This window comes from Neodiprion fabricii, chromosome 5, assembly GCF_021155785.1.
Source record: "Neodiprion fabricii isolate iyNeoFabr1 chromosome 5, iyNeoFabr1.1, whole genome shotgun sequence".
NCBI lineage: Eukaryota > Metazoa > Arthropoda > Insecta > Hymenoptera > Diprionidae > Neodiprion > Neodiprion fabricii.
This window is the reverse complement of record NC_060243.1, coordinates 34,668,972-34,692,373: the sequence shown is the minus strand read 5'-3', so window position 1 is coordinate 34,692,373 and position 23,402 is coordinate 34,668,972. Positions and strand designations below refer to the sequence as shown.

Genomic DNA, 23,402 nt, shown 5'->3' with positions numbered 1-23,402 from the left:
TGAAGAGAAGGAAAATGGCAAAATAATTTAGGCGGTATAGTTACGCCCCTGGCATGCGCAGAGAACGGAGATCGAGCCGGAGTTGGACGGAACGTAGGGGAAAAGGTTCCTTGGACGAGGTTATGTAGTGTGGAGTGTGGCGAGTGCCTGACCAAAGTGCGGGTGCACGCCTCGTCGTAATTAACTGACAGGCATGATTTTTTGGAGAGGGGAACGGGGGAAATTCAACGATACGCCATCTTTTGGTAGGGATACCCCCCATACACCGTCGTTGATTATTTATCTGATCAAGAGAGTGACAGAGAGACGTGAGAGGCAGGAGAGAGGAAGCGAGAAAGAGAGCAAGAGAGAATGAAGATCGAACATACCACGGATGACGATGAATCAAACTTTAGCCCACTGACGAGGAGAGGAGATGAGAACGTTTTGGTCGAGACCGCAAGCCTCGGTTGATCACAAGTGGAAAATAATCCTTACGGACGCTGTTCGGAAAATGTTGTGACTCTGTTAGTGATTGGCTTAACAAGTGCAGTAGACACGATTCACCCTAAACGACATTCGGTTGGTGTGGACTGAAGCGAACCGCTTCAATCATGTGCCTCGTGGTGCATTATTCCGAACACACAGTTGAGGGTTCAAGTTTTGTGAATTGGTGCACTGATTCTTTGTTCAAACCTTCGATACTAATATCAAGTGTGTCAATTATTGGCTTTATAAATTAATTATCAGTGCAATTGGAGCATTGGTGCAGGTGTATCAACTCTTTTCCAGTATTTTAACTAACAATAAGTTGAAACTATGCTAGACGTAAGACGATCCACCTTGTTACTACATTACATCCATCCGCAAGGCGTGAAAAAACGGGGAAACGGTAAATATTATGTTGCAAATCGTATTTTCTACCTGATAGTAATTTTGTACAGCTGGGTACTTTATCATAAGCTCCCGAAACGAATGAATATGGTATTATCCATTCCCGGAACGCTATACGGTTATACAAACAATCACGGTGTAAACTTAGATTCACGTCGCCCTTGCCTGGTTTTGGCCGGATTTAAGAATGATCAAATTTATAAACCACTCCGCGTCAATGAAGGTATTATTAGCGATGCATACCTATCCGTAAATCATTAACAGATATCGCAAGTCGATTGATTAAGATTAAATAAACTGTTACAGATATCGTGATGGAATATAATTTTTCAAGGTAAACCACATCGAGGATAGTACATTTTCGACAATTAGGTTCATTAATCGTAAAGCGTAGGATCATTTCCTACTATACCATAATAGATCAGGTTCTATATATACAACTGCGGTCATGCTTTTTCTCTCGTAAATAGATAAATACGACTTGATGTTATACGCTGCATCTACTGGATGTTGATGCGCGGGAATCGACTTACTTTTTCTGACGTGAACTATTTTTTTGATCTTTTGTGTAGAATTAATTATACAGGTGTGACAGACTGCAATATAAATATAAATTGTTTTTAGCTGTATGAGTTACTGTAAAATGCATGAATAATTGCTTTTTAATATTTCAAACACGCGTGCAATGCGCATCCCATTAGAAACCCTAGGAACGTGTTTACATTTCATGAACGCCCGCAACTATTCCTACCGCTTGAAATGCCCTAGTGTAAATATTTATCAGAAGATTCCAAACTGATTAAAATAAAGAAAATATAGTGAACTGTTTATACTTCTGAAGTTTCTTCTAATGCCGGAAAAGATTTATTCGTGTACACTTGCAATTGTTTTTTCAATTCTAATTCTTGCGTGGTCATATTACAACCCGTAATCAAGAAACGAACTGTATCCTGATCAAATACTGCGTCACCCGTAACATTATTTTCAACGGACACTAACGTATCAGAATTTGTTTTCCGACTCCGTCATTGAAGCGTTTATCATATGCACGACAGTATACAGCAACTTTCTGTAGCTTCCTATTTCGGAAAAGTTGAAGCAAAACGCTACGCGGAAACTGTTGTAAATCCGTTCTATGTGTACTTAGTAGAACTTTCCTAAACTATGGACCGAGTAGTCAGTTACTTCCGCAGTTCAACAAGCCTTCTGTAAAATCGTTGTCAAACACACGGGTGCTTTGGCATCTGTTGCTGTCATCTCACGCTCTTGAATGAAAAAATTATGCAGCCTACGTGGATTAAATTCTCTATTAGATTCGCTCGGCGAGATATTGCGTCACAGCAATTTACCCACGATCACCGCGCACGCCCAACAATCGCATTAATATAACAAATGTTGAACTTGGACGTCAACGTGAACGAATAGTCTGTAAAACGTGGCCCACAGAAGCTGTTTGAGTCTAGCGATCACTCGTCAAAAAATCGCACTCAAACTTTCGTAGTAGTTTTAATGGAGAAAATTTCATTCTTCTAATTCTGTTTCTTCCTCTGACTGCAGGATGCAGCGAGGGCAGCTGAGAGACATCACGTCCTGGATGGCCCGTCTACTTCCGGAGCCATCCGAAGGAACGACTGGTACAATAAAAATGTTCAGTTCAAAGATAACGTCGTCCACAAGTACCTTTTACACGGACTTGTTGGTGACGGACGAAGAGGAGAGAACCGTACAGCATTCAAATTCCCGGGATAATAGAAACTCACGATTATTAGAGTGTCAAAGCACGACGAGCGAGGATGCCAACTCGCAGGATTCAGACTCGATGGGCGGTTCGGAGGATCATCAGGACAATCCAACCCGCTCGTCATTTCACAGGATTCCAAGCTACGGTGGATTCCCGAGGTTTCAGCACTTCGTTATGTCAGCTTCAAGTCCAGCCGTATGCGCGGAAGTCGGCAGTGTGGTTGAACAATCTTCGGAGTCGTCCTTCGTCAAAATGTCTCACAGTGTCCTGGAGTACCGTAGTAGCAGGTGACGTCATAAAGCATTCTACGATCGACACATCTCGTCTTTGGTTGAAAAACGACTCCTAACAAACCGAACTTGTTTAAAATGTTTCACGTCATATGTTCCACTTTTTTCACGACTGTCTCTCGGATTGATGTTATCAAACTTCAGCTTCTTGTAAACCTTGTTTGTACACTTATGAACAAATTTTCAAACATTTCTTCTTCGAAAAGTTTACGCTTGTGAAACTACATATTTATTGTTAGCTTGAAAGTAGTTAATGAATCTGATTGATCCGATGAATGATGTTATTATCAAAGAAATTTGTATATACTTAAGGGGTACACGGGTAGTAAGAAATTTAGAACAATTTGAAATACGATTAAGTACATACACAAGCAGCACAATTTGTTTTTCCGATACATTCCCAGTAACAGTCAATGACCACGATACAAAAACCTGACCAGATCGGTAAGTCAAAATGAGGTTCCGCTGTATACAACAGGCGTGCATAGAGGTATAAAAAATAAATGAGCGTGTGAATCGTGAGTAAAACCGCGATAAGGTATCTTATTGTAGCCGATAAGAAGGTGGCGCTCGTAACCAAGCCATGTTTGTTAGTAAGTGATGACAATTGAGTCATAGTTAGTATCCTCGTAGATGCAAATTGTTGTGCGTTTATTTGACCATTCGTTGGATCGCTTCCTCATAAAATAAGTATGGAGACCTGAGTTCTAGCTATCAAAAATCATTTTCTATGCGACGAAACAATGACAGACACATATTTACAGTTATATTAGGTCAGTTATCGATACTGTGAAATGCTATCAACTGACTGGTGGCGGTGGACTCTCGGTGCTCCACCGCACTACCATAAACAGACAAGAACCAGTGTCTTTTACTATGGCTTGGAGACAGCCAGTACGAACAGGTACGACTTCCCGTTAATATATCCGTTATCCAGGGCCCAGTAGGTTTCTTCGGTTCAAATTAATAATAATGAGAAACTTGATACGTTATAATTATTTACAGGCCATTATGATTACAGTAGCCTTTGAACAAGGTGAAAAAATAACCTAACCTTAAACAATTCTTACAAGGAAGTCAGTCACTCCAGAAGGCTTTCTACAAAATAGAAACTGAAAAACTGCGTGCATCTGAAAGTTTCAATCTTCTAATGATGTTTTATTTCCAACATTGAGCAGATACGTCGTGGCGGAAAGGACTTCGCATCAGTACGAGCTCGATACTTACGCGATCAGCGAATCTGATAGTGAAGAGGAGGCGGAGGAGCTGAGTGCTGAATCTTCAAAAGTCGAGTCGTCGACGAGGGTGGACGTTGAAACGGAACTGAGCTCGGAGCTAAAGATAAAAGCGGAAAGGGATGGGTTGGATGAAAAGCAAAAAAAATGTCATCACATAGCAAACGAATTGCTGACCACTGAACGAAATTACGTGAACATATTGCACCTGATAGATCAAGTCTTTCAGTTCAAAGTAGACCAGGAAAATCGCGCTCATCCAATGTTTCCGTCAGAAACTGTGCAGCACATGTTTTCCAACATAAAATCGATATACAAGTTTCATAACGAGTTTCTTTTGCCACAGCTTGAAGCCCGTATGCAATTGTGGGACGATGATCCCAGAATAGGGGATATCATGAAGAATTTTGCACCATTTCTAAAAATGTACACCGAGTACGTGAAAAACTTTGATTACGCGATGAACCTGATAAATACACTACAACAAAAGATTCCAAGATTTGCGGCGATTGTCAATGACATACAAAAACGGGACGAATGCGCCAAGCTTTCGTTGGCCCATCATATGCTGAGTCCGATTCAACGACTGCCTCGCTATGAATTACTTCTCAAGGATTACTTGAAAAACCTTACCGAAGATAGTCCCGACTACGAGGATACAAAAAGTAAGTTTTTGAACGCCACCTTTACGGCATGCTAAATTCTTCTCAAGAGAACAATGCCCTAACTATACCTAAAGATTTAAGGAGGCACAAATACGGAGTAGGTGAATTGGTAATTAAACTAAATTGCTCAATAAAAGACGATTCAATAAGTTTTCTTATCCGTTACACGCAGACAGTGAATTCTTGACTCAACTCTGACGTTCAATTTCAGGAGCCTTGGAGCTAGTTTCGACAGCCGCCAATCATACAAACGAAGCAATGAAAAAAATCGACAAGTTTAAAAAACTACTCGAGATACAGGAGAGCATTTACGACGCTATCGATCTTGTCAGTGCAACGCGAGAGCTTGTGAAGGAGGGAAGAATCGTGAAAATATCGGCTAGAAGTGGCGATCATCAGGAGAGATACTTGTTTCTGGTTAGTCACATGGGCCGAATCCGAAAATTTACAATGTTACTGAATAATCGAAAATTTTGCAGTCACTAAACAATTTTATTCGCTTGAATTTGCGTCTCATGCAATTCCTCGCTGCAATTTTTTACTAGTGAACCCTGTTTTTGCAGCTCAGCGACGTCTTGTTACTGTGTTCTATGAGACTGATACCTGGCCCACTGTATCGATTGCGAGCTAAATTCATGGTCGAGAACCTCGAAGTTATCGAAGGAGATAACTTAGAAACGGCAAATACGTTTTACGTAAGGGATGAGAAGAAAAGTGTCGAATTATACACTCACACAGCGGAGGATAAGGCAGCTTGGCTGGAGGCCCTGTTTAAAACAATGCAAGAGATCCTGAGGCGAAAGGCTAGTCTCAAAACCGGCGAGACTAAATCAACTCTAGTCACCGCCGACGATGTGACGAGGTGCATGGTCTGCGAGGCAATTTTTTCCGTCATGAAAAGGAAGCACAACTGCAGAGCTTGTGGAATAGTAGGCGCATTTTATTCTCCTAATATTATCTTATTATCTTAATCATCAGTTTTGAAAATAAATCGCGCGGCGATGCCAAATTGTTTGGAAATTAATTAGAAGTGAATACATGTTTCGATAAACCTGGATGAATTTTCAGGTGGTTTGTAGCAAGTGTTCAAATCAGAAGCTGTTGTTTGAGGACAACAAAAATATGAGAGTATGTCGTTTGTGTCACGCGGCTTTGACGCAGCCGCTGAAAAAATCGCCCTCGTCACCGGCAGGACCAGCACAAAGTTTGCTCCAAGTATCAGCGAGTGCTACGTCAGTATTATCCGGTTATTTGTTGCTCAAAACGCAGGCCAGCAAGCCGTGGACCAAACGGTGGTTCGCACTGCATGCCGACTTCGTCCTGTACTCTTTTAAGTCTGACACGGACAGTTTGGCCATGACGGCTACGCCGATGCCCGGTTTTGCTGTCACCGAAGGCTCAAAACTTCCGGAAGAAGATCTTCTCAGTTTCAGGGACCGGGAGAAGGCTTTTAAAATTCATCACTCGAAGAAAAGTTACTACTTCCAGGCATTTACCCACCAGGACCACGAGAAGTTAGTGTATTGTATTGTATTGTGAGAAATTTAGTAGAAATGTATTATTCACTAGGAATCTTGCCATATGAATGAATTATCGTCATTGTTCTAGGTGGATAAACGCATTGCAATTGGCCACAAGAGCGGAGCTCCCTTCTCCAGAGGAGGAAGTACAAGAAGACGAAGAAACATGATCAGATGTTTCCTCTAGCAATTATTATAGCTTAATGAAATATAGTAATTTAGGTAAACATAACGATAATAGACAATTGTTTAACTGTAATTATAATAAATTATACAAAACGAAAGAAAATGTAAGATAGAGCTTAGGTATATTATTTATAAATGACGTTAACTCATATCGTACATACTTTGTAATGAATGAATGATTATTATACCTATGTAACGAAATTCACCAATTGATTATTGCTACATGTATTGCAAATACGGCTATTAATATTTGTTGTTCGTTTTGTTTTCAATGTTACGTTATCATATATTTAAATATATATGCATATGTATGTAAAACATTTATAATTATTACTCGAATGCCAATCGCTATACGCTGCCTAAAATTAAACAATGAAATTGATGTTTTAATTATATGAGGTTAGCATTTTTTGAACACATTCTGATTTTTATTTGATCCATTGTTTTTCGTTTGGTATTGGGAGAATTATAATATCATATAGATATACCATCATACTCACAAAGTGCGAAATACTGTTATTTCACGAAGCACTATGTCAGCGTAAGAATTATTCTAATGTAGTAAACGTACGTAAATAGTCAGTCGAAGTATCAGCTACCCTTGTGAAGACCGTTGAAAATAATTTTTCGTTGTCCATTTCATAATTCCTCTTAATATACGCTTCGTTCACGTTATATTTTGCAAATTACCTGGATCACATACCTGCAATCTATACTTCACCCTAAGGACTGCGTAAAGACGTGTATCGTAAAATCCCAACATAACTAGGGCCAAAAAAAATGCAACACCTGTACCCGTCGCGACCCAGATCACGTTGAAGTTTAGAGTCAAATATTATAGAAGCGTCGTATTTCCATTTCTTTGAATTCGTGTCGTACTATAACGTTCGTATGAAACTCTCAAAAACGAATAATCAATCTCACAATGACGCGATAAAAATTCTAGCCGCGTCGTTTCGTCGATGTATACTGCCCAGTAAAACTAACCACAATACGTTCCGTCAATTAACAATATTGAGATATACCTATTTAGGCTAAGTCCTTCAACTCACCGACAAATCGCCAAAACAGACTGCTAGCGTTCTTCATCTCAGGGCATGTGATCTGACTTAATCTTGGAAATTACTACCAAGGGATCCACATTCACGACCTGTTGCGCGCCAAATCGCACTGACAAGTAACAACACGAACGCGTGCACCTTTTGTTGTTCCCTTCCCCTCGCCACGGGCAACGTACTATCCACAATCATTTACAACAGTTACTACCCATTGGTTACTACTTGCTCCTCATAGCCCAGAGGTGGCGCTGTAACCACAATGTTGTTGTAAACAGCAAGTAAACAGACAGACGCATATCGTATAGTAAATGATTAAGTAGGAGTAGTGACATCACATCGAAATTTGTTGTCACTGTTGGCTACAACGATTCAATTCTATTGTTAAAATGTCAAAATAGTGCGAAACGCCTGAATCGATAAACCGTGAATGATTTCAATTGCTCGTGAGAGTCAGGTAGCCAATTTTCAGAAAATAGTGTACATAACCTGTAATATACCGTCACAGCTCTCACGTGGCTGGAAATTTTTCGTTGCAGCGTATTTTTTCAGCATAAACGATGAAACATGGGGAAGACCTCAAAGGATAAACGTGATATTTACTACAGACGGGCTAAGGAGGAAGGATGGAGAGCGAGAAGCGCTTTTAAACTTCTCCAAATTGATTCAGAGTTTCACATATTTGAAGGTCAATACCAGCAGCATGAATTTCCAATTATTATTATAGCCCTGCACAAATTACATTGGCATAATCTTACATATTCGTAGGTGTAACCAAGGCTGTAGACTTATGCGCTGCGCCTGGGAGCTGGAGTCAGGTCTTGTCACGAAAATTAAAGTGAGTATCGATATAACAGACGAATATTTTTTATTCAAATGGATGATTGTCGTTTTGATTTCAGTAAAGATGAGAATCAAACAGCCAGAATTGTTGCAGTCGATTTGCAAGCTATGGCTCCACTTGACGGAGTTGTACAAATTCAAGGCGACATCACCAAAGTTAGTACTGCTGAAGAAATCATAAAACACTTTCGAAACGAGCATGCCGACCTGGTTGTTTGCGACGGAGCACCGGATGGTAAGTTTAGCGTATTATGCACATGTACAATAATTATCCTAACAAAAATTTTTTTAGTAACCGGCCTCCATGACATGGATATATATATTCAGTCTCAGCTACTCTTGGCTGCACTGAATATTACCACTCATATTTTGAAGCCACACGGTATATTTGTGGCAAAAATTTTCCGCGGTAAAGATATATCGCTCCTGTATTCGCAGTTGAAAATATTTTTCAAAGATGTCTACTGCACTAAGCCAAGAAGTTCGAGAAATTCTAGCATCGAAGCTTTTGTTGTATGCAAAAACTACTCTCCACCAGAAGGCTACCAGCCACATATGCTAAACCCTTTGCTTACTCACGAGCATTGTGATTTCAATCAGTTAACCGGAATCAACAGATATGTTGTACCATTCGTAGTATGCGGTGATTTAAGTCAACCTGATTCAGATGCTTGCTACTCACTTGAGGTAAAATGACTAATACTAATTTGCTGTTGAATTCATTCTACCATGCTGTTAGATTTCCCTAAACGCGAACAATTTGCTGTCAATATTTTAGTATGAAGGAAAGGAGTACAAGTATCATGAGCCCAATCAATCCCCCATATCTCCACCATACGAAGAGGCGATAACACTGTTGGAAAAAGGAAAACTTCAACTGAAAAAACCTGGGACAAGTCTGACAGTATTTAATGAACCTGAATGCTCAATTTCTGCCTTCAAAGAAAAATGCACCATATCCAGTTCTCCAGAAGAAGAGCCATCGGTTACAGTATCCATCTCTGATAACAAAGCATTGAAGGAAATTGATGATGAATCGAAGTAATAAATTAATGAGATATTGTCAACCGACTCTTGATTTATTCATTACAGTTCCACCTGCCCAAACCTTTGCCCAAACCTTCGTTCTTCTTTTCTTCTGTCGTTTTCATCTCCGACCACCAATAGCGCTGCAATCGGTAGTAGTAAGCAGGTAGTAAGGAGTCGCCCAAACTACGGTAATATGTATCCGGCAACAAGCCGCCAGTTCAGGCAGTGACAGGTGTAAACAGATTTGTAGTTGGTCAAGTTGATCGAAGCGCAGACATGAATTCATTGATTGAGGTATTTATATATCGCAATAATGCTCCACATTAAACGGAAACCTCTCGGGTCGATTGTCACATGAAGTTATATTTTCTGTTATACGATGAAGAGTGGAATTTGCAACGCGTAGTGTCTGTGGAATTCTTTACAATTTGACTAATCCTAACGGTACGTGATTTTTGAAAACTTACTCGTGCCATTGAAGGTCGAAAATGTTATGAAAAAACTGCACTAACGCTAGTACTGTTTTCATAGTGAAAGAATGTTAGTTATGTTGAATAAAAGTTGATAAATCAATTACGTTATGCGATTAATAGTTGTAAGTTCAAGAAGATCGTAAACTTCTCGAATATTTAATCCGATTCCATAAATCACTTGAGCTGACACCAATTAAAGTTTGTGCGCATTATTGTCAACAGGATAACCGTTGTCACAGCTGCAAGAAACTCTTCTGCTGCAGCAGTTGCCGTGAGTTACATGAACAGAAGAAGCACCCAAGGCCCAAAACGGACGCGAATTGCTGTCTGTGTTTGTCGAAAAAATTACGACTCGAAAAATTCGAGGATGCAAAGTTTCTTTGCCACTTGGTTATCCGCCATTTGCCGTTGATGTGCGTCTTATGCGGTCAGGTATACCGCAGCAGTTCGGATTTACAAAGTTTTAAAAGATGTGAGTTTTGGCAGCAGCAAAAAAATGGCAACTCCTTACCTCCGGAACAGGTGAAAAAACTTTCTGCACAAGTTACGCCATCGCCCATCACCAAAACTCTGTCGTGTCCAGCATATTGTCGAAAAGAATCGCCCTCTGTCGATTCAGAATTTCACAGCTTGCAGAGTTTCGCCTTTCCCCAGGAATTAATGCGAAACACCAGTACTCCTATGCACGGCAGTGTCGCTGATCAGAGATCGGTGTTTCATTTCAACAATAAGACGTCCAAGTTTCCATCGTTTTTTCTTAAAACCCCAAAAACCCCAATGGTCGAGGAAAACCCATCGCCGACGCTCTATTACTCAGCAACCAGCCAACTGCTCACTTCAAAGGATATCAACACTGACAGTTGCGCTTCAGCGATTGCAGCCGGCAGTATTTCTTCCAGCTCAAAATCATTTGATAGTGTTCGCACACCCTCGAGATCTACCGCGATTGCAAACCGCATGTCAGAGGGTTGTTCTGGGTATTCGAGAGAATTTTTCAAAACGAATTCCAGCCGGGCTTTGGAAGTAATGGAGGAACAGGAAGAGCAAACTTCCATCTGCATGGATTTAACCGAAGCGCAAGATAATCTCCAAAAATTGTTTGATGCCCCAAAGGATACGGATTCACCAACCGCGCCGAAAGATTTTGCCAAGAAAGTTGTGCGGTTCTCTGATCAGCACCAGATCATGGCCGACAGTACGGCTGACCCAGTCTCAGATAATGAAGAATTTTATGAAGCTCCCGAGATTCTCGGGGAGAAATCGGCCTGCAGTGTTCAAAACGACTCGGAAGCTCGGATCGTGCAACAGAACGAGGACAACTCGGACAAGGAGAATGTTGAGAATCGAGAGGATTCGGAGTCTTTCAAAACTCCCTTATCAACCCCATCGGCAACCTCATCAAGAGTCGTAATGATGGTTGTTGTTGAAAATGGGTTTGAAATATCAACGTCTAAACTCATGCCGCTTATCAATTCCAGCCTGGAAAAACTTGATCAGAGCAAGTCTTTGACTAAGAATATGACTTCTTCGTTGCCCAACGTTTCTAGTCACATTCAACACCCCTCCAGTAGCTTAGTTCGATCGATTTCATCAATTGATAGCTACACAGCTTCATCCACTGATTATTATTACGAAACGCCAAACACATCTTCAATGACACCCGTCGAACCTCAGAAAAATACTTCGGAGTCGTTGACTCATGTTGGTGGGATTTTTTCAGCAGTGGCTCAAGTCATGAGAAACGCCTTTAGAGGACTTCCGGGTAAGGCTAAATGAACAATCGCAAAAAATTTGAACACTTTTCAAACTAGTCATTCCCGGCCAAGAACAAAACCGGAAATCATGTGGTGGATGAAAAGTATACAGGTCATAGATCCAACAATGTATGCACTAAACTGAAATCAATTTCAGGTACGGGTCCATCGAAAGGTTCTCCAACCAGGGTGTCAGAGACGCTAAGCGAGAGTAGAGGGCTGAATTCTACAGGATTACGAACAAGTCCTTCGAGGTTTTCGACAATGGCAACATCGTTGTTGCGCCGTCCCGGTAAGCGTTCAAGAGATTCAATAAACGACGCAGTATCACCTTACCGTCGAGAGCTGCGCAGCCCTCGAAACGAGACGGGATACAGTCCGGTTGCAAAGCGACCCAGAAGTTGGCACAGAATTAGGGGTCGTGACCCAATAGCCAGAATGCGCAGAGATGCCTCCACAACTACCCGAGGTGTTTCCTCGGAAACCCAACACTTTCAGCAGGGTTCTCTATCGGCAGGAGACACCATACTTCCAATTCCATCCAGAGCTCATCAGTCGACCCAAACAGATTAGCGTTTTTACGGCTGAATAGTTTGGGTGAGCGTAAAAAATTAGAATGGCGGGTTGATAGAAAGACCAAAATATCGAATTTACAAAAATTTGAAAATTTTATTCGAACAATTATCAAATTTTAGAAAGTCCAAGTAAAGAATGCAAAACGTAAAAAATTGAAGTACAGAAAGATCAAAATACAAAACGGCAAAATGTAGAATCCGTAAAGGATTGTCTGTTAACAAGACGAATTCTGACGATTCTATATTTTGGCATTCTATATTCTGACCTTTTTAATTTTTTGCTTCTCCATACTTCGGCTTACCACATTTTTAAATTCTATAAATTAAGTTTTCGCTTCTTAAAAAATTTAATATTGTGGCTCTTCTATTTTTTGACTTTTCTATATTTTTACGCTCAATAGTTGTGCTGTACAGAAGTAGGAAATGGTGTGCCATCATTTGTTGTGTTGTTTTTTTTTTTTTTTTTTTTACGCTGTTCATGAATCTTTTAACACTTCTATATTTTAATTATATTGTTTCGTGTAACTTTTAAATATCGTGTATATAAATGATCGATCGTCAGGGTTGTAAGTGCCAATCTCAATTCTTAACTTTACGATGCCTGTTAACTATGTATACGTATTTGGATTCGTTTGTCCATAAGTGTCGTACCCTTACACATTGTGTTTTGTAATTACCAATTTTTTATTGAATTTAGACAGAATTTTCTCCGTGGATTTAATTAGAAGTATGAACTTAATTGCCACTAAGACATTGTATAAGATATTTTGTGAATAAAACGGAATCACGATTAATACCTTCGATACATATCCACGACTTTAGCGAATAGTCTACTCGATAAAGTTTCATCCTCTTGTTGGAAATGAAGCGTAGAAATTTCTTTTGCGTACAATGTTTTTGATACAGGTATTATAAAAAAAATGTTTTCTACCAGTAATAGAATACGATTCACAAACAGATTATGCAATGGTCCATCCCTCTCAACACAATCATCAATATAAACGTGAAATTTCAAAGCAGTCCGAGTTCAAGAAAAATCTGCAGTCACTACAAGCGAGACGGAGGGAATGTGGATGGTTATGGTATGTGAAGAAGAGCCGGAACGACAGCCACACCTCGCCCAGACATAATGTATACCTTACCAGGCCGGGAATCGAACTGCACGACGGCGAGGTCGTCGACCTGGGTCTGGGGTTGGCAGTAACCTGGTTACGGAGGCGCAGACCAGTATCAGCGAATCTCGCGTCCCTGATTATGGACCCGTCTCCCTCTCGTGCGGCGCATGCGCCCATTCGTTAAGACAGCACCGTATGATTTTTGCTTACTATGAGCGGTGGTGTCTACGGCGGTGGTAAGTTGCTCTCAGTCATTAATATGAGTACTTAAATTAAGGATACGGTTGAATTAAGAGAGGAGGTTGAAACTAATGATCCTTATTGATTTATCGTTTTCATGTCAATGTGCGTGAAGCAGCAATTAATACATGCAGGGAATGTTTGGGTGGAAACGGTAGAAACGCGAGTGATTTCGTTAAATCTTAACGCATTTTTACTCTCTTCCATGCAGACGAAGTTGGTGCTATTATATTTGACATTGGTCACCAAAGCTTGCGGGTGGGATATGGGGGTGAGGATTCTCCGAAAGCTGAGGTACCGACGAGCCTTGGTGTTTGGGAAGATGCCGCGGATCAGCAGCAGGATAACCAAACGAACAAGAAACGATTCAACATTGATACTACGGCTATACAAGTCCGCAAGAAAGGTATGGCGTGCATGGTATACCGACGTACGACCGTCTGCGTATAACATATATTATAGAATGACATCCACTGTTCTATTTCGACCCAACTCTTAACAAGTTGATTCGTAAAATACGATCGACCATAATAGGCACATATTTTTTCCGCAGACATGGAAATAGTTAGCTTGATGAAGGATGGCATGATCGAAGATTGGGACATGTTTGAAAAGTTGGCTGAATACACCTACAAAAATCGGCTCCACGCTGTCGCTGAGCATCACCCAATCCTGATGACGGAATGCCCATGGAACACCAGATTCAAGCGTGAAAAGCTGTTGGAATTAATGTTCGAAAAGTTCAACGTGCCTGCAATGTACATTTGCAAAAACGCCGTCCTGGCAGCGTACGCAAACGGCAGATCGACCGCAATGGTCGTTGACAGTGGTGCGACTCATACCAGCGCCGTCCCGGTTCACGACGGATATGTCATCACCCAGGGGATAGTGAAGAGTCCACTCGGCGGTGACTTCATTACGATGCAGTGCAAGCAGTTTCTCGAGGAAAAGGATATCGACTTGACACCAGCCTATTTGGTCGCATCTAAAGGTACAGATATACCGTGAGGTTCTCCTAAAAGGAGAACCCGCTCGACAATTGCAACTCGTCTAGTTTATACGCGCAGCCAACTTTGTAAAAGTCTTTGTAGCGTGGTAGACAAAGTGAATGTTGCGCAATGGGCCACGGCGGCGTCGTAACCATTGACTTATAGAGAGATCTATTCGAAAGCTTATTGTTGACTGTCATTTGTCAACTGACTGAGATACCAGGGATTTTTTTTTTTGGCAAAGAATTGTGAGAATGATTGTCAGCCAATAAAAATTAAGCAGCTTGAATATCGCGCATAACGAGCGGGTCTTCTCGAGACAACCTCTCGGTGTAATATGATGCACATTAATTAATCCGTCGTTATTCGGGGCGCGAAGGAAATTGAAACGTTTCTTAATACGGATTTTTTCAGACGTCGTTCGAGAGCAGGATCCACCGCGCTGGACTCGTCGTCCAGGTCCAGAGCCGACGACCAGCTGGCTGAATCACATGGTCCGGGAGCTTCTGCAGGACTTTCAAACCAACACGTTACAGATATCGGACGGCCCCTACGACGAGGACATCGCGAATTCGTTGCCGATGAAGCGATACGAGTTCCCAACTGGTTATAACGACGACTTCGGCTCGGCTCGTCTCATGATACCGGAGGCGTTATTCGACCCGAGTAACGTGAAGGGAGTTGGCGCCAGTATTCTAGGAGTTGGTCCGTTGGTCACGACGAGCGTCGGGATGTGCGACATGGACATTCGACCCGTAGGTGTTGAATTCTAGAACCACCCAAGACTTGGACAGAGTAGGTACGAGTAGTATTTTCACTTTGCTATTTGCTTCAGAGTTTGTACGGCAGTGTCGTTGTAACGGGTGGCAACTCCTGCTTAGCGGGATTTAGCGATCGACTCAACAGAGATCTGGTCAGCAAAACGCCACCGGTAATTATGCTGTGACTATCATCATTTTCCGTCCCTACTTATACACCAAATTTGGATGATGTTTGATTTTTTATCGACTTGTTTTCGCAGAGTATGAGACTGAAGATAATATGTGCCAATAGCTCCAGCGAACGCCGATACGGGGCTTGGATCGGAGGTTCGATTTTAAGTTCGCTCGGGTCGTTTCAACAGATGTGGTTGTCACGTCAGGAATACGAAGAGTCTGGTAAATTAATTTTAGACAGATGTTCGTGAGATTCAATGTTGAATTTCAACAATTTTCATACTGCAGATAATGGGTATGACATGTCGGAGAATATTATAGTATGATCATTTGAAAGTAATTAAAAAACCTTAGAGTATATACAGGTATACGAAGTATAGGTCATTTTACTCGAATCATCCAGTAGGTTTATTGTATTTAAGTACCCACGCTCTTCCTGAAATATTATCATAACTGTAATCTATACAACAATTTTTAATAATAAATTTAACAATATTGTACAACAATAACAGATGGAAAATAAAATTTACTATCTCGCATAAAAATACCGTTCGTACAAACATATTGACGATAATATTTTTCAGAGCTCTATTTCTATTCGCCTATGTATATGCAATCTGATTGGTTTTTGAGTACGAAAATCTCGTTTACATAACAAGTACACCAAGTATACAGGACAGAACTTCGGAAGTTAAAAAATAAATATTAAGTACCTGAATTGTTCGAGCCATTTCTCGTGACTTGAACTGCAGATCACTGCAGTACGCAATCTTAATTATAATACATATAATTTGACTTCGATTTAGTTCACCCTAGTCGCGTTGGTTGAGGTAGTTTACAAATGGCATTGTGCACTGGCATCGCTATCCAACCAGCTAAAGCGATACCGATTGAATCCGCCATGGTTGTTATTCCAAGTGAGAATTCTCGATCTTCTGCCGGCACCTATGTTGACCATTTAACAATGAATTCATCGTGTTCTCCGAAGTGTAAAAAAAAAAATTACTTTCTTTCGTTATTCCTCACCTCTTTGGACATTTTGTAAAAAGTATTGACGTACGCTCCTCCGCCGAGAAGACCTTCCCACAATACGATCGCAAATACGATCCAGATATTCGGAATGTAGAAGTACAACGTCTCGAAGGTCATTATTATTACATTGACAAACTGGAAAACGATTAGAGGATACAACGTTTGTAATATATGTATGATTATTCGAATTATCTCAGTTCTTCCTGGATAAAATATTTGACTAATTATTTACCTGAAGAGCTGCCATTATCCAGATCCTGTTGATCGTAACCAAATTAACCGATGATCTAGATATGAAAACACCGATTTGGTAATCAACTTGAAGCCATCTATATTGTGCAGCGTGGTCCAACCATATTCCCTCAAAATCGATGAGCTCAAACTATAGAAGTAGCAGATAATTGAAGACAAATGTTACAGTAACGTTTGGGTTCAATTTAATTTACCGTTTAAGCAAACAAAGAAGATAAAAAAAAAATAAAAATTCATCGTGAACAGATCAAGCCATAGAACGCTTTAACATTTCCTTATCGTGATCAATAAATTATTCTCACCAATCCTTGATTGATGAAGTATTCGAACAAGTAAACGAGCCCAATCGGTATCATATATTTTAGCAGTCCTGGCACTATGGCCAATTTTTCCTTCAATGTCTTTTCTGGAATCGCAATGACCTCTTTTTTATTTTCTTTACTGCCATTTCCGAGGCTCGAAACTGGCAGAGCAGTTTCATTAGGATGAACCAATATAATCCAGAAAGCGATCGCCTCAATTACCGGCACGATCAGCATCACAAGAATAGTGTTTTCTGTGCTCAGCCACAGCGTCAGACCGGCATAAGAAACCGCTCCAATTACACCTGCGCCACCTGTCCCCGATGACCACGTTGAAATAACGTTTCTATAAAAAATATAACAGTATAAAATATAAAAATATAACAAACAATGAACAAAACACGTGTTTGTACCGTCTCAATTCAGACTTGGAATGATTAAACGACACATATTTTACGGTCATTTATATGCTTATAATACATTGCTGTAATATTTTATACGAGGTTTCAAGTATCAAAGAATTAAAGAGCGCATATCTTAATAAAGACGCGAGAGCAATAAAGATAACGGATTACTTGTGAGTCATTGAAATTTATTTGAGAAACTAACATGAGAAGAATTCACATGCACGATGATGAAAAAAAAATTGAATAGAAGCAAAAAAAAAAAAAGAACATAATAAATAATGCACAAAGTGATGCGAGAGTGTGTAAGTTTTTGGAATTTTCAATGTCTTACTTGTCAAAGAAGTGACTGTATCCCAACAGTGTGACTTCACCTAGGCCGGAAGATAAGGAAGTAACGATCACACCTAAAATCGCTAACCATTCCGAAGTAGCCAGAGCTACCATGACGAATCCGGAAGCAGCCAGAATAACGCATGACAATAATCTCAAGCTGCAAGTGTAACTTTCGATGTAGCCTGATTTCCAGACGAAGAAGGTCGAATTATACAAATTTAGGAAACAGTCATTTACTCACTGTACAAAAAATGGCAAGAATGGCGCGACGATCTTAGTCATAAGCGACGGTATTATATCCGCCAAGAGTATGGCACCTGTCGACAAAGTATTACAATCTCTCGACGTCGTTGTGTTATTGGTAGTTTCTGAAGACGAGGACTATAGAGAAAAGAGAATGATATTCAAAACAGTGTGTGCAAACCTGTGGTTCATGGCTCGGCCTATATGCGTCAACGTTGTCCGAGTATAATTCAGACAAATAGAATCGAACATTGCCGGTGAAGATGGAATTTTTTTGCTTTTTCGTCCTTCGCCATTTTTTAATCTGCACAAATTGCCCCGAAATGAAGCAGTTTGATGAGGTAAAAAACTCTAGTACAAATTATACGCATTTCAATAGCACTGCATCGTCAATTAAGTACAGAAGATTTCGAGACGCTTGTGAAACAGTAAAACTGACAGTGATTAGATACCCCTTTTGAATGCTGCTAACATGATACGAGTCAATTGTTGCATTCAGAGGGAGGAAGGGCAGTAAAACGATAACGATTGTATTTCCGTCGAGCGGTATTATTAGCGAGTCGTCACTCACCGTGGAACCAAACTTGCTTTCAATAATGTCGTGGGCCGCACTCAGCATCACAACGTAGCCATAATTGTTGCACAATCCAAGAATCCAAAAAGCAATCAAGTTCCTCCATTTCTTTCGTTTCTCAGCCTGAGCTTCAGGGTCGATTGGATCATTCCGCGTCCCTGTGATAGGCAACGACTTTTTCACCATTTCAATAACAAGAAAATATGTTCAGGCAACTCGACCGAGAGATGTGAAAATTTTCCGATTCACGTTAAACGATAATAATATTATATCGGCACTGCCACACCAATAAGCGATCACTTTTTCTGCAGCTTTACTTTCCGTATATTTCCACTATTATTCCCTCCAGCCTCCGTTCGCAAATTCGCACACGAGCACAACCGCAGCTCATAAAGCCAGCGACCAGCTTGCCACGTTTCTTGATAACTATAACGACTACACAGCTAAATGTTAATGCACGCCCGTGGGTAAATCCCGGCCCGATATACATATATTTTCAACACGAACGGGAGGTGATATTGTAAAGGAATTAGACAATAACTAAATCGAATATATAAATACATACGAATACGTGTATCGTATCAGTGATGATAAACCGTCAGCAATCAAGTCACAATAACTCGGCAGTCCGATTTTTCGCCGAACAAAGCAACCAAGCAGTAAGAACCCATGCAACCCGACTGGTTTTCTCAACTGATTATGAACGCACCTACACAACTATGCTGTCCTCATGCAATACATTGGCTCACACTTTGAATAACTAGCGAAGATCGACCGCGACCATTACCAGCGAATTGAAAATTCGCTTAGGGTATCCTCCAGTTCATGAATTATGCATCAGCTGGTCATCCTTTGCAACTGATCTTTACAGCATGTAAATTACATAGTTAGAGATCATTGCGAATTGAGTTATTTTTATAACGTATGATAACGATAAACCACATGACAACACGCTGGAGGAACTACGTTGAGCGAAAAAAGTCATTCTCATTATTCGAAATTTCTTCAAATTCCTGTACGCATCTGCATTGTATGTAAACATTGATCTAAAAGTTGTATAATCATTTCACGGTTGCAGATTCAGTTGGATAATTATGGTTATTGTGTCACGTACGTTGGCCTGTCGTTACTGCAAAATATTTATCTTCCATTTATTGCAGCGTGAAAGAAACTTGAGAGTCAGGATTTTCAGACCAGAGATATCTTGCTCACCGCAAGACGACTTTTTTTATAGGTACTCCCGGAGATCTACTATAGCAGCTTTGAAAATCATTATTTTTAGAAATAAGAAATATACTATGTAGAATGATGTTCAAAGCTATTCCAATATGTATATAAATTTTGATAATAATGAATTGAAATGTTTCTTCATTAAATATCCTTGAAAAATTGCTTTTTTCAGACTTCTCACTAAGTATAACCACTCAATGTACCTGCCGAGTCAGTTCGATTGCGAAATTAAAGTGAAAACGATTACGATTCACTACATGAGACAGGTAAAGCGTAAGAAAGGATGAAAATGAGACGGGAAATTTCATTAATTATTACATACATGATTTGGACGAACGTTTTCTCTTTAGTACCTAAGGAATCCCAGCTGTAAATTAATGAAACACTGGAACTTGATGCGTTATCAAAATCCGTTAAAGAATAACTGAGCTGTGTCATTTTCGTGCAGCCGAACATATCGCTGTCGTCCAAATAGCTGTTAGCCAGGCTCCTTCATTTTCCACCGATATCATCGCACAGCTGATGTTTATTTTTGATGGGTAGTGACGGCCGAGCTCCGAGTGAGTTTCGAGTACGTTTAAAGAGTAAACTTTATTCAGATCGTGTACGCGAATGGAAAGCGTTCGGTGCAGTCAAGGCCAATTATTCCACGGACAAAGTCGGTGTGTCAAGGACAAAACGGTGACAAATGTTTTATTTAACTGTAATCGGCAGCTGCAGACTTGATACAATGTGATAAAATAAACTGATCAATTAATCTATGCTAAGTTTTGCCACTGTTTAAGGTATTCGACAGTTTCCTCAAAAATTATAGTACGAATTGATAGATTTGTAACTTAATTTCTGTGAAAATTTGTGGAAAAACTTGTGAGGTTTGCCAACTGAACTTGCGTTCAATTGAACGTTCGGAACTTATGGAAGGTATTGATTTCTCATCGATATCCGTTAAGTGTTCTTCTTATAAGAGAAGTGCGAAACCCGGATCAACTTATACATTCTATTTCTGTACATCTGATAATGACAATTCAATTATTCGACGATTAAAAGAGTGAAACCGAGAGTTGAAATCACTGTGAGCGTCTCTTATAGAGTTACTCGTGTATAGCATCATTCTGAACATTAGTTACGAGTATAATTGTTTTTTTGTTCAAAATTTTCCATATAAAATGTGCTGACGACTGGATTGCATGTACGTGCACTCTACTTTTTTTGACTACTGATCCCGCTAATGACAAGATACACATTTTAGCGGCTGCGAAAGATTTCATTCCGCCTTAAACATCGCAGATTACATGACTCCTCAATTCGCTGCTGTTATAATACGTATAGGTATACACGCGGACTATAAGTGGAATGTTTTGCATGGAAGATATGCAAAGCGAAACATCTGTATTTTTGACCTTATTGACATATGTTCTAGAATTTTTTTACCAACTGATAAACACGTGGCTTCATGTAGTAGCAGATATCAAAATAGAGAAATCGGCAGTGAAACGGAATAAAAGAGACAAACACGATACGATCTCATGGTCAGATTTTCAGTAACCGCGTATTGAACTGATAAATAATGCAAAATTCTTATAGCGATGCACGTAGTAACGAGTAACCTTCATGCACGATAGATAATTTTTTAAATATTAAATCATCCAGCATAATTACGTAGATACCACAAAGAAGTATCGTATTTAATGATGTTGACATTGTATATTGAAATTTGTATTGAGTTGAAGACTGTTGTTGGCTTTAATTTTTAAACGCTAACAAGAGCAGCAGTATACTCAAAATATGAAAATATACGTATTCAACGTCTGATTTACTCAATTTATATATTCGCAGTTGGTATATTGACATCGGCAGGATGTGTTTTAAGTACTTATAAATATCATTGACAGATTGAATCCTCGTGAATGAAATTGAATAATCATTATCGACAAAACTTGTTTTGAATGTTAGTATATAGAAATTCATATGACGCATGAACGTACAAAACATCAGTCTTCAAATAAAAACATGTTTCCTATGGCACAGTAAGGCATGAATTTCTTTCTCTTTATATTGGTCCGAAGCTAAACACGCTCACGCACGTATTCTGCATAAAGTTTTATGAATTTTTTTTTTTTTGCAATAAATACCTGACAATTCCTTATCGGTACTCATATTTTCTTATTGACTAAAACCACCGGACCGGATAAACCAGAAGCTGCAGAAGCTGCGTCAGGAAGCACGCTGATGACTTTGGAGACCAACGAGGTTTCAGTCCCAAGTACAAGATGTCCGTTGAAGTGTTAGTCGAAGATCCTGACCGGATAAGAATTACACGCAGATAACGAAAGCCGCGATTGCCTCGCCGTCATCAACTCTTTGACAAGCTGCCGTGTGTTAGTTCGATTCTTTCTATAAATTACATAAAACTATCCTATTTGAGACATTGATCAGAGTCCGTACCCAATCCAACTCCGGCAAAGCACTCGCAGTGTTCGTGTACATGTTAAGCTCACCTACTGCACAGGGTAGGTACGTAAGAACTCCATCGCGATGCGAAACGAAACGCGACAGTTGTAAGATGTTATCTACGGCAATCGGGGAACAAGTTCTAAGCGGCAGCTTAGTACTTTCAATAACACAGCACGAGTACAAATGATAATTCGATAACCTCTTGATAACGGTTCAATGAGCAGCCGAGCAATTAGATCAATGTTTAAACTGTAACGTACAGGCCTATAAGTGTCAGACTTGAATGGGTACTTGGTAAAAATGTAAGACACATACCATTTGATGACTTGGATATCAATCGATTCTATAATATTGGATGAAATTGCAACTATACTTTCATTGTACATACATACAATATATACGTATACACTGCATAATATGATTATTGTTTAGGAATAATCATACAGTTATGAAAGTTTACTTACCATGACATCATAATTGCCGATAGATATTCCACATTGCTGAAATATAAATTCAGTGGAAACTGGTGCCGTCTCTTTGAAGGTGGTATGCCGCAAATATATTCACGTTTGAATGGTGGTTCTCGTTACTTGTCCGCTCCTGACTTGAATTGAAAATTTCTTATGGATAAACATGGACATGTGTAGTATATAACTGTATTTAGATATTAAACAACCCCAATTATGTGTTTGTTACGATATTTCAATATTTGCATACCGTTGATGTTGGTATCGGTAATACAGAGTTATGAAAACCGTCTCCCGATAAGAAAAATTGGTTGCAGCCGACGGATGGTAACGTCTGTTTGTTGCCCGCCGATAACGATCGAGAAAGCTGAGAACGTGGCTGAGAATGAGCAATCAGACTAGATTCCAAACAACTCGATGGAAAGATTAGGGATCAATTAATTAATCTTGACGCTATTGTTTATACATTTATTAATCAATTTAATATTCGTGTAGGAACATGTATTACATAAGAGAATAAAGAACATTTGAACATTTTTGAAACAAATGTATCGCTTAATGTTGCCTGATGTAGAAAACTTTTAAGAAAA

The 23,402-nt window shown here is 39.8% G+C and overlaps 5 protein-coding genes across 12 annotated transcripts; 4 read left to right on the top strand and 1 right to left on the bottom strand.

Moving 5' to 3' along the window:
* The first annotated feature begins 59 nt into the window (after positions 1–59).
* On the top strand, positions 60–6,900 carry LOC124183067 (FYVE, RhoGEF and PH domain-containing protein 1-like). 3 transcript variants are annotated; one of them, XM_046571067.1, is made up of 8 exons: positions 60–871; positions 2,431–2,507; positions 2,643–2,901; positions 4,083–4,804; positions 5,016–5,221; positions 5,368–5,733; positions 5,873–6,318; positions 6,413–6,900. In XM_046571067.1, the coding sequence occupies exons 2-8, from the start codon at positions 2,432–2,434 to the stop codon at positions 6,492–6,494; spliced, it is 2,157 nt and encodes a 718-aa protein (XP_046427023.1). In that variant the 5' UTR covers positions 60–871; position 2,431; the 3' UTR covers positions 6,495–6,900. The 3 variants fall into 3 exon arrangements, with proteins under 3 accessions (XP_046427023.1, XP_046427021.1, XP_046427024.1); XM_046571065.1 differs by having other exon boundaries at positions 2,431–2,901; XM_046571068.1 differs by lacking the exons at positions 60–871; positions 2,431–2,507 and having other exon boundaries at positions 2,759–3,808.
* A 928-nt stretch (positions 6,901–7,828) lies between these two features.
* Positions 7,829–9,479, top strand: LOC124183078 (putative tRNA (cytidine(32)/guanosine(34)-2'-O)-methyltransferase). The gene is made up of 6 exons (XM_046571095.1): positions 7,829–8,022; positions 8,105–8,253; positions 8,334–8,403; positions 8,468–8,643; positions 8,701–9,095; positions 9,187–9,479. Exons 2-6 carry the CDS (start codon positions 8,133–8,135, stop codon positions 9,451–9,453), a joined length of 1,029 nt encoding a protein of 342 aa, XP_046427051.1. The 5' UTR covers positions 7,829–8,022; positions 8,105–8,132; the 3' UTR covers positions 9,454–9,479.
* A 140-nt stretch (positions 9,480–9,619) lies between these two features.
* On the top strand, positions 9,620–12,527 carry LOC124183069. 2 transcript variants are annotated; one of them, XM_046571070.1, is made up of 4 exons: positions 9,620–9,731; positions 9,823–9,881; positions 10,133–11,672; positions 11,822–12,526. In XM_046571070.1, exons 3-4 carry the CDS (start codon positions 10,322–10,324, stop codon positions 12,235–12,237), a joined length of 1,767 nt encoding a protein of 588 aa, XP_046427026.1. In that variant the 5' UTR covers positions 9,620–9,731; positions 9,823–9,881; positions 10,133–10,321; the 3' UTR covers positions 12,238–12,526. The 2 variants fall into 2 exon arrangements, with proteins under 2 accessions (XP_046427026.1, XP_046427025.1); XM_046571069.1 differs by lacking the exon at positions 9,823–9,881 and having other exon boundaries at positions 11,822–12,527.
* Positions 12,528–13,437: 910 nt separating this feature from the next.
* On the top strand, positions 13,438–16,199 carry LOC124183077 (actin-like protein 6B). 2 transcript variants are annotated; one of them, XM_046571093.1, is made up of 6 exons: positions 13,438–13,590; positions 13,806–14,000; positions 14,148–14,585; positions 14,998–15,338; positions 15,419–15,525; positions 15,605–15,740. In XM_046571093.1, exons 1-6 carry the CDS (start codon positions 13,566–13,568, stop codon positions 15,609–15,611), a joined length of 1,113 nt encoding a protein of 370 aa, XP_046427049.1. In that variant the 5' UTR covers positions 13,438–13,565; the 3' UTR covers positions 15,612–15,740. The 2 variants fall into 2 exon arrangements, with proteins under 2 accessions (XP_046427049.1, XP_046427048.1); XM_046571092.1 differs by having other exon boundaries at positions 13,439–13,590; positions 15,419–15,514; positions 15,605–16,199.
* Positions 15,930–22,313, bottom strand: LOC124183076 (battenin). Of its 4 annotated transcripts, none has more exons than XM_046571088.1 (8): positions 20,245–21,508; positions 18,659–18,819; positions 18,086–18,225; positions 17,843–18,001; positions 17,105–17,450; positions 16,783–16,932; positions 16,545–16,685; positions 15,930–16,463 (listed from the first exon to the last, which is right to left on the bottom strand). In XM_046571088.1, exons 1-8 carry the CDS (start codon positions 20,345–20,347, stop codon positions 16,326–16,328), a joined length of 1,338 nt encoding a protein of 445 aa, XP_046427044.1. In that variant the 5' UTR covers positions 20,348–21,508; the 3' UTR covers positions 15,930–16,325. The 4 variants fall into 4 exon arrangements, with proteins under 4 accessions (XP_046427044.1, XP_046427046.1, XP_046427045.1 ...); XM_046571090.1 differs by lacking the exon at positions 20,245–21,508 and adding an exon at positions 22,024–22,313 and having other exon boundaries at positions 15,931–16,463; XM_046571091.1 differs by lacking the exon at positions 20,245–21,508 and adding an exon at positions 19,227–19,381 and having other exon boundaries at positions 15,933–16,463.
* Positions 22,314–23,402: the final 1,089 nt, after the last annotated feature.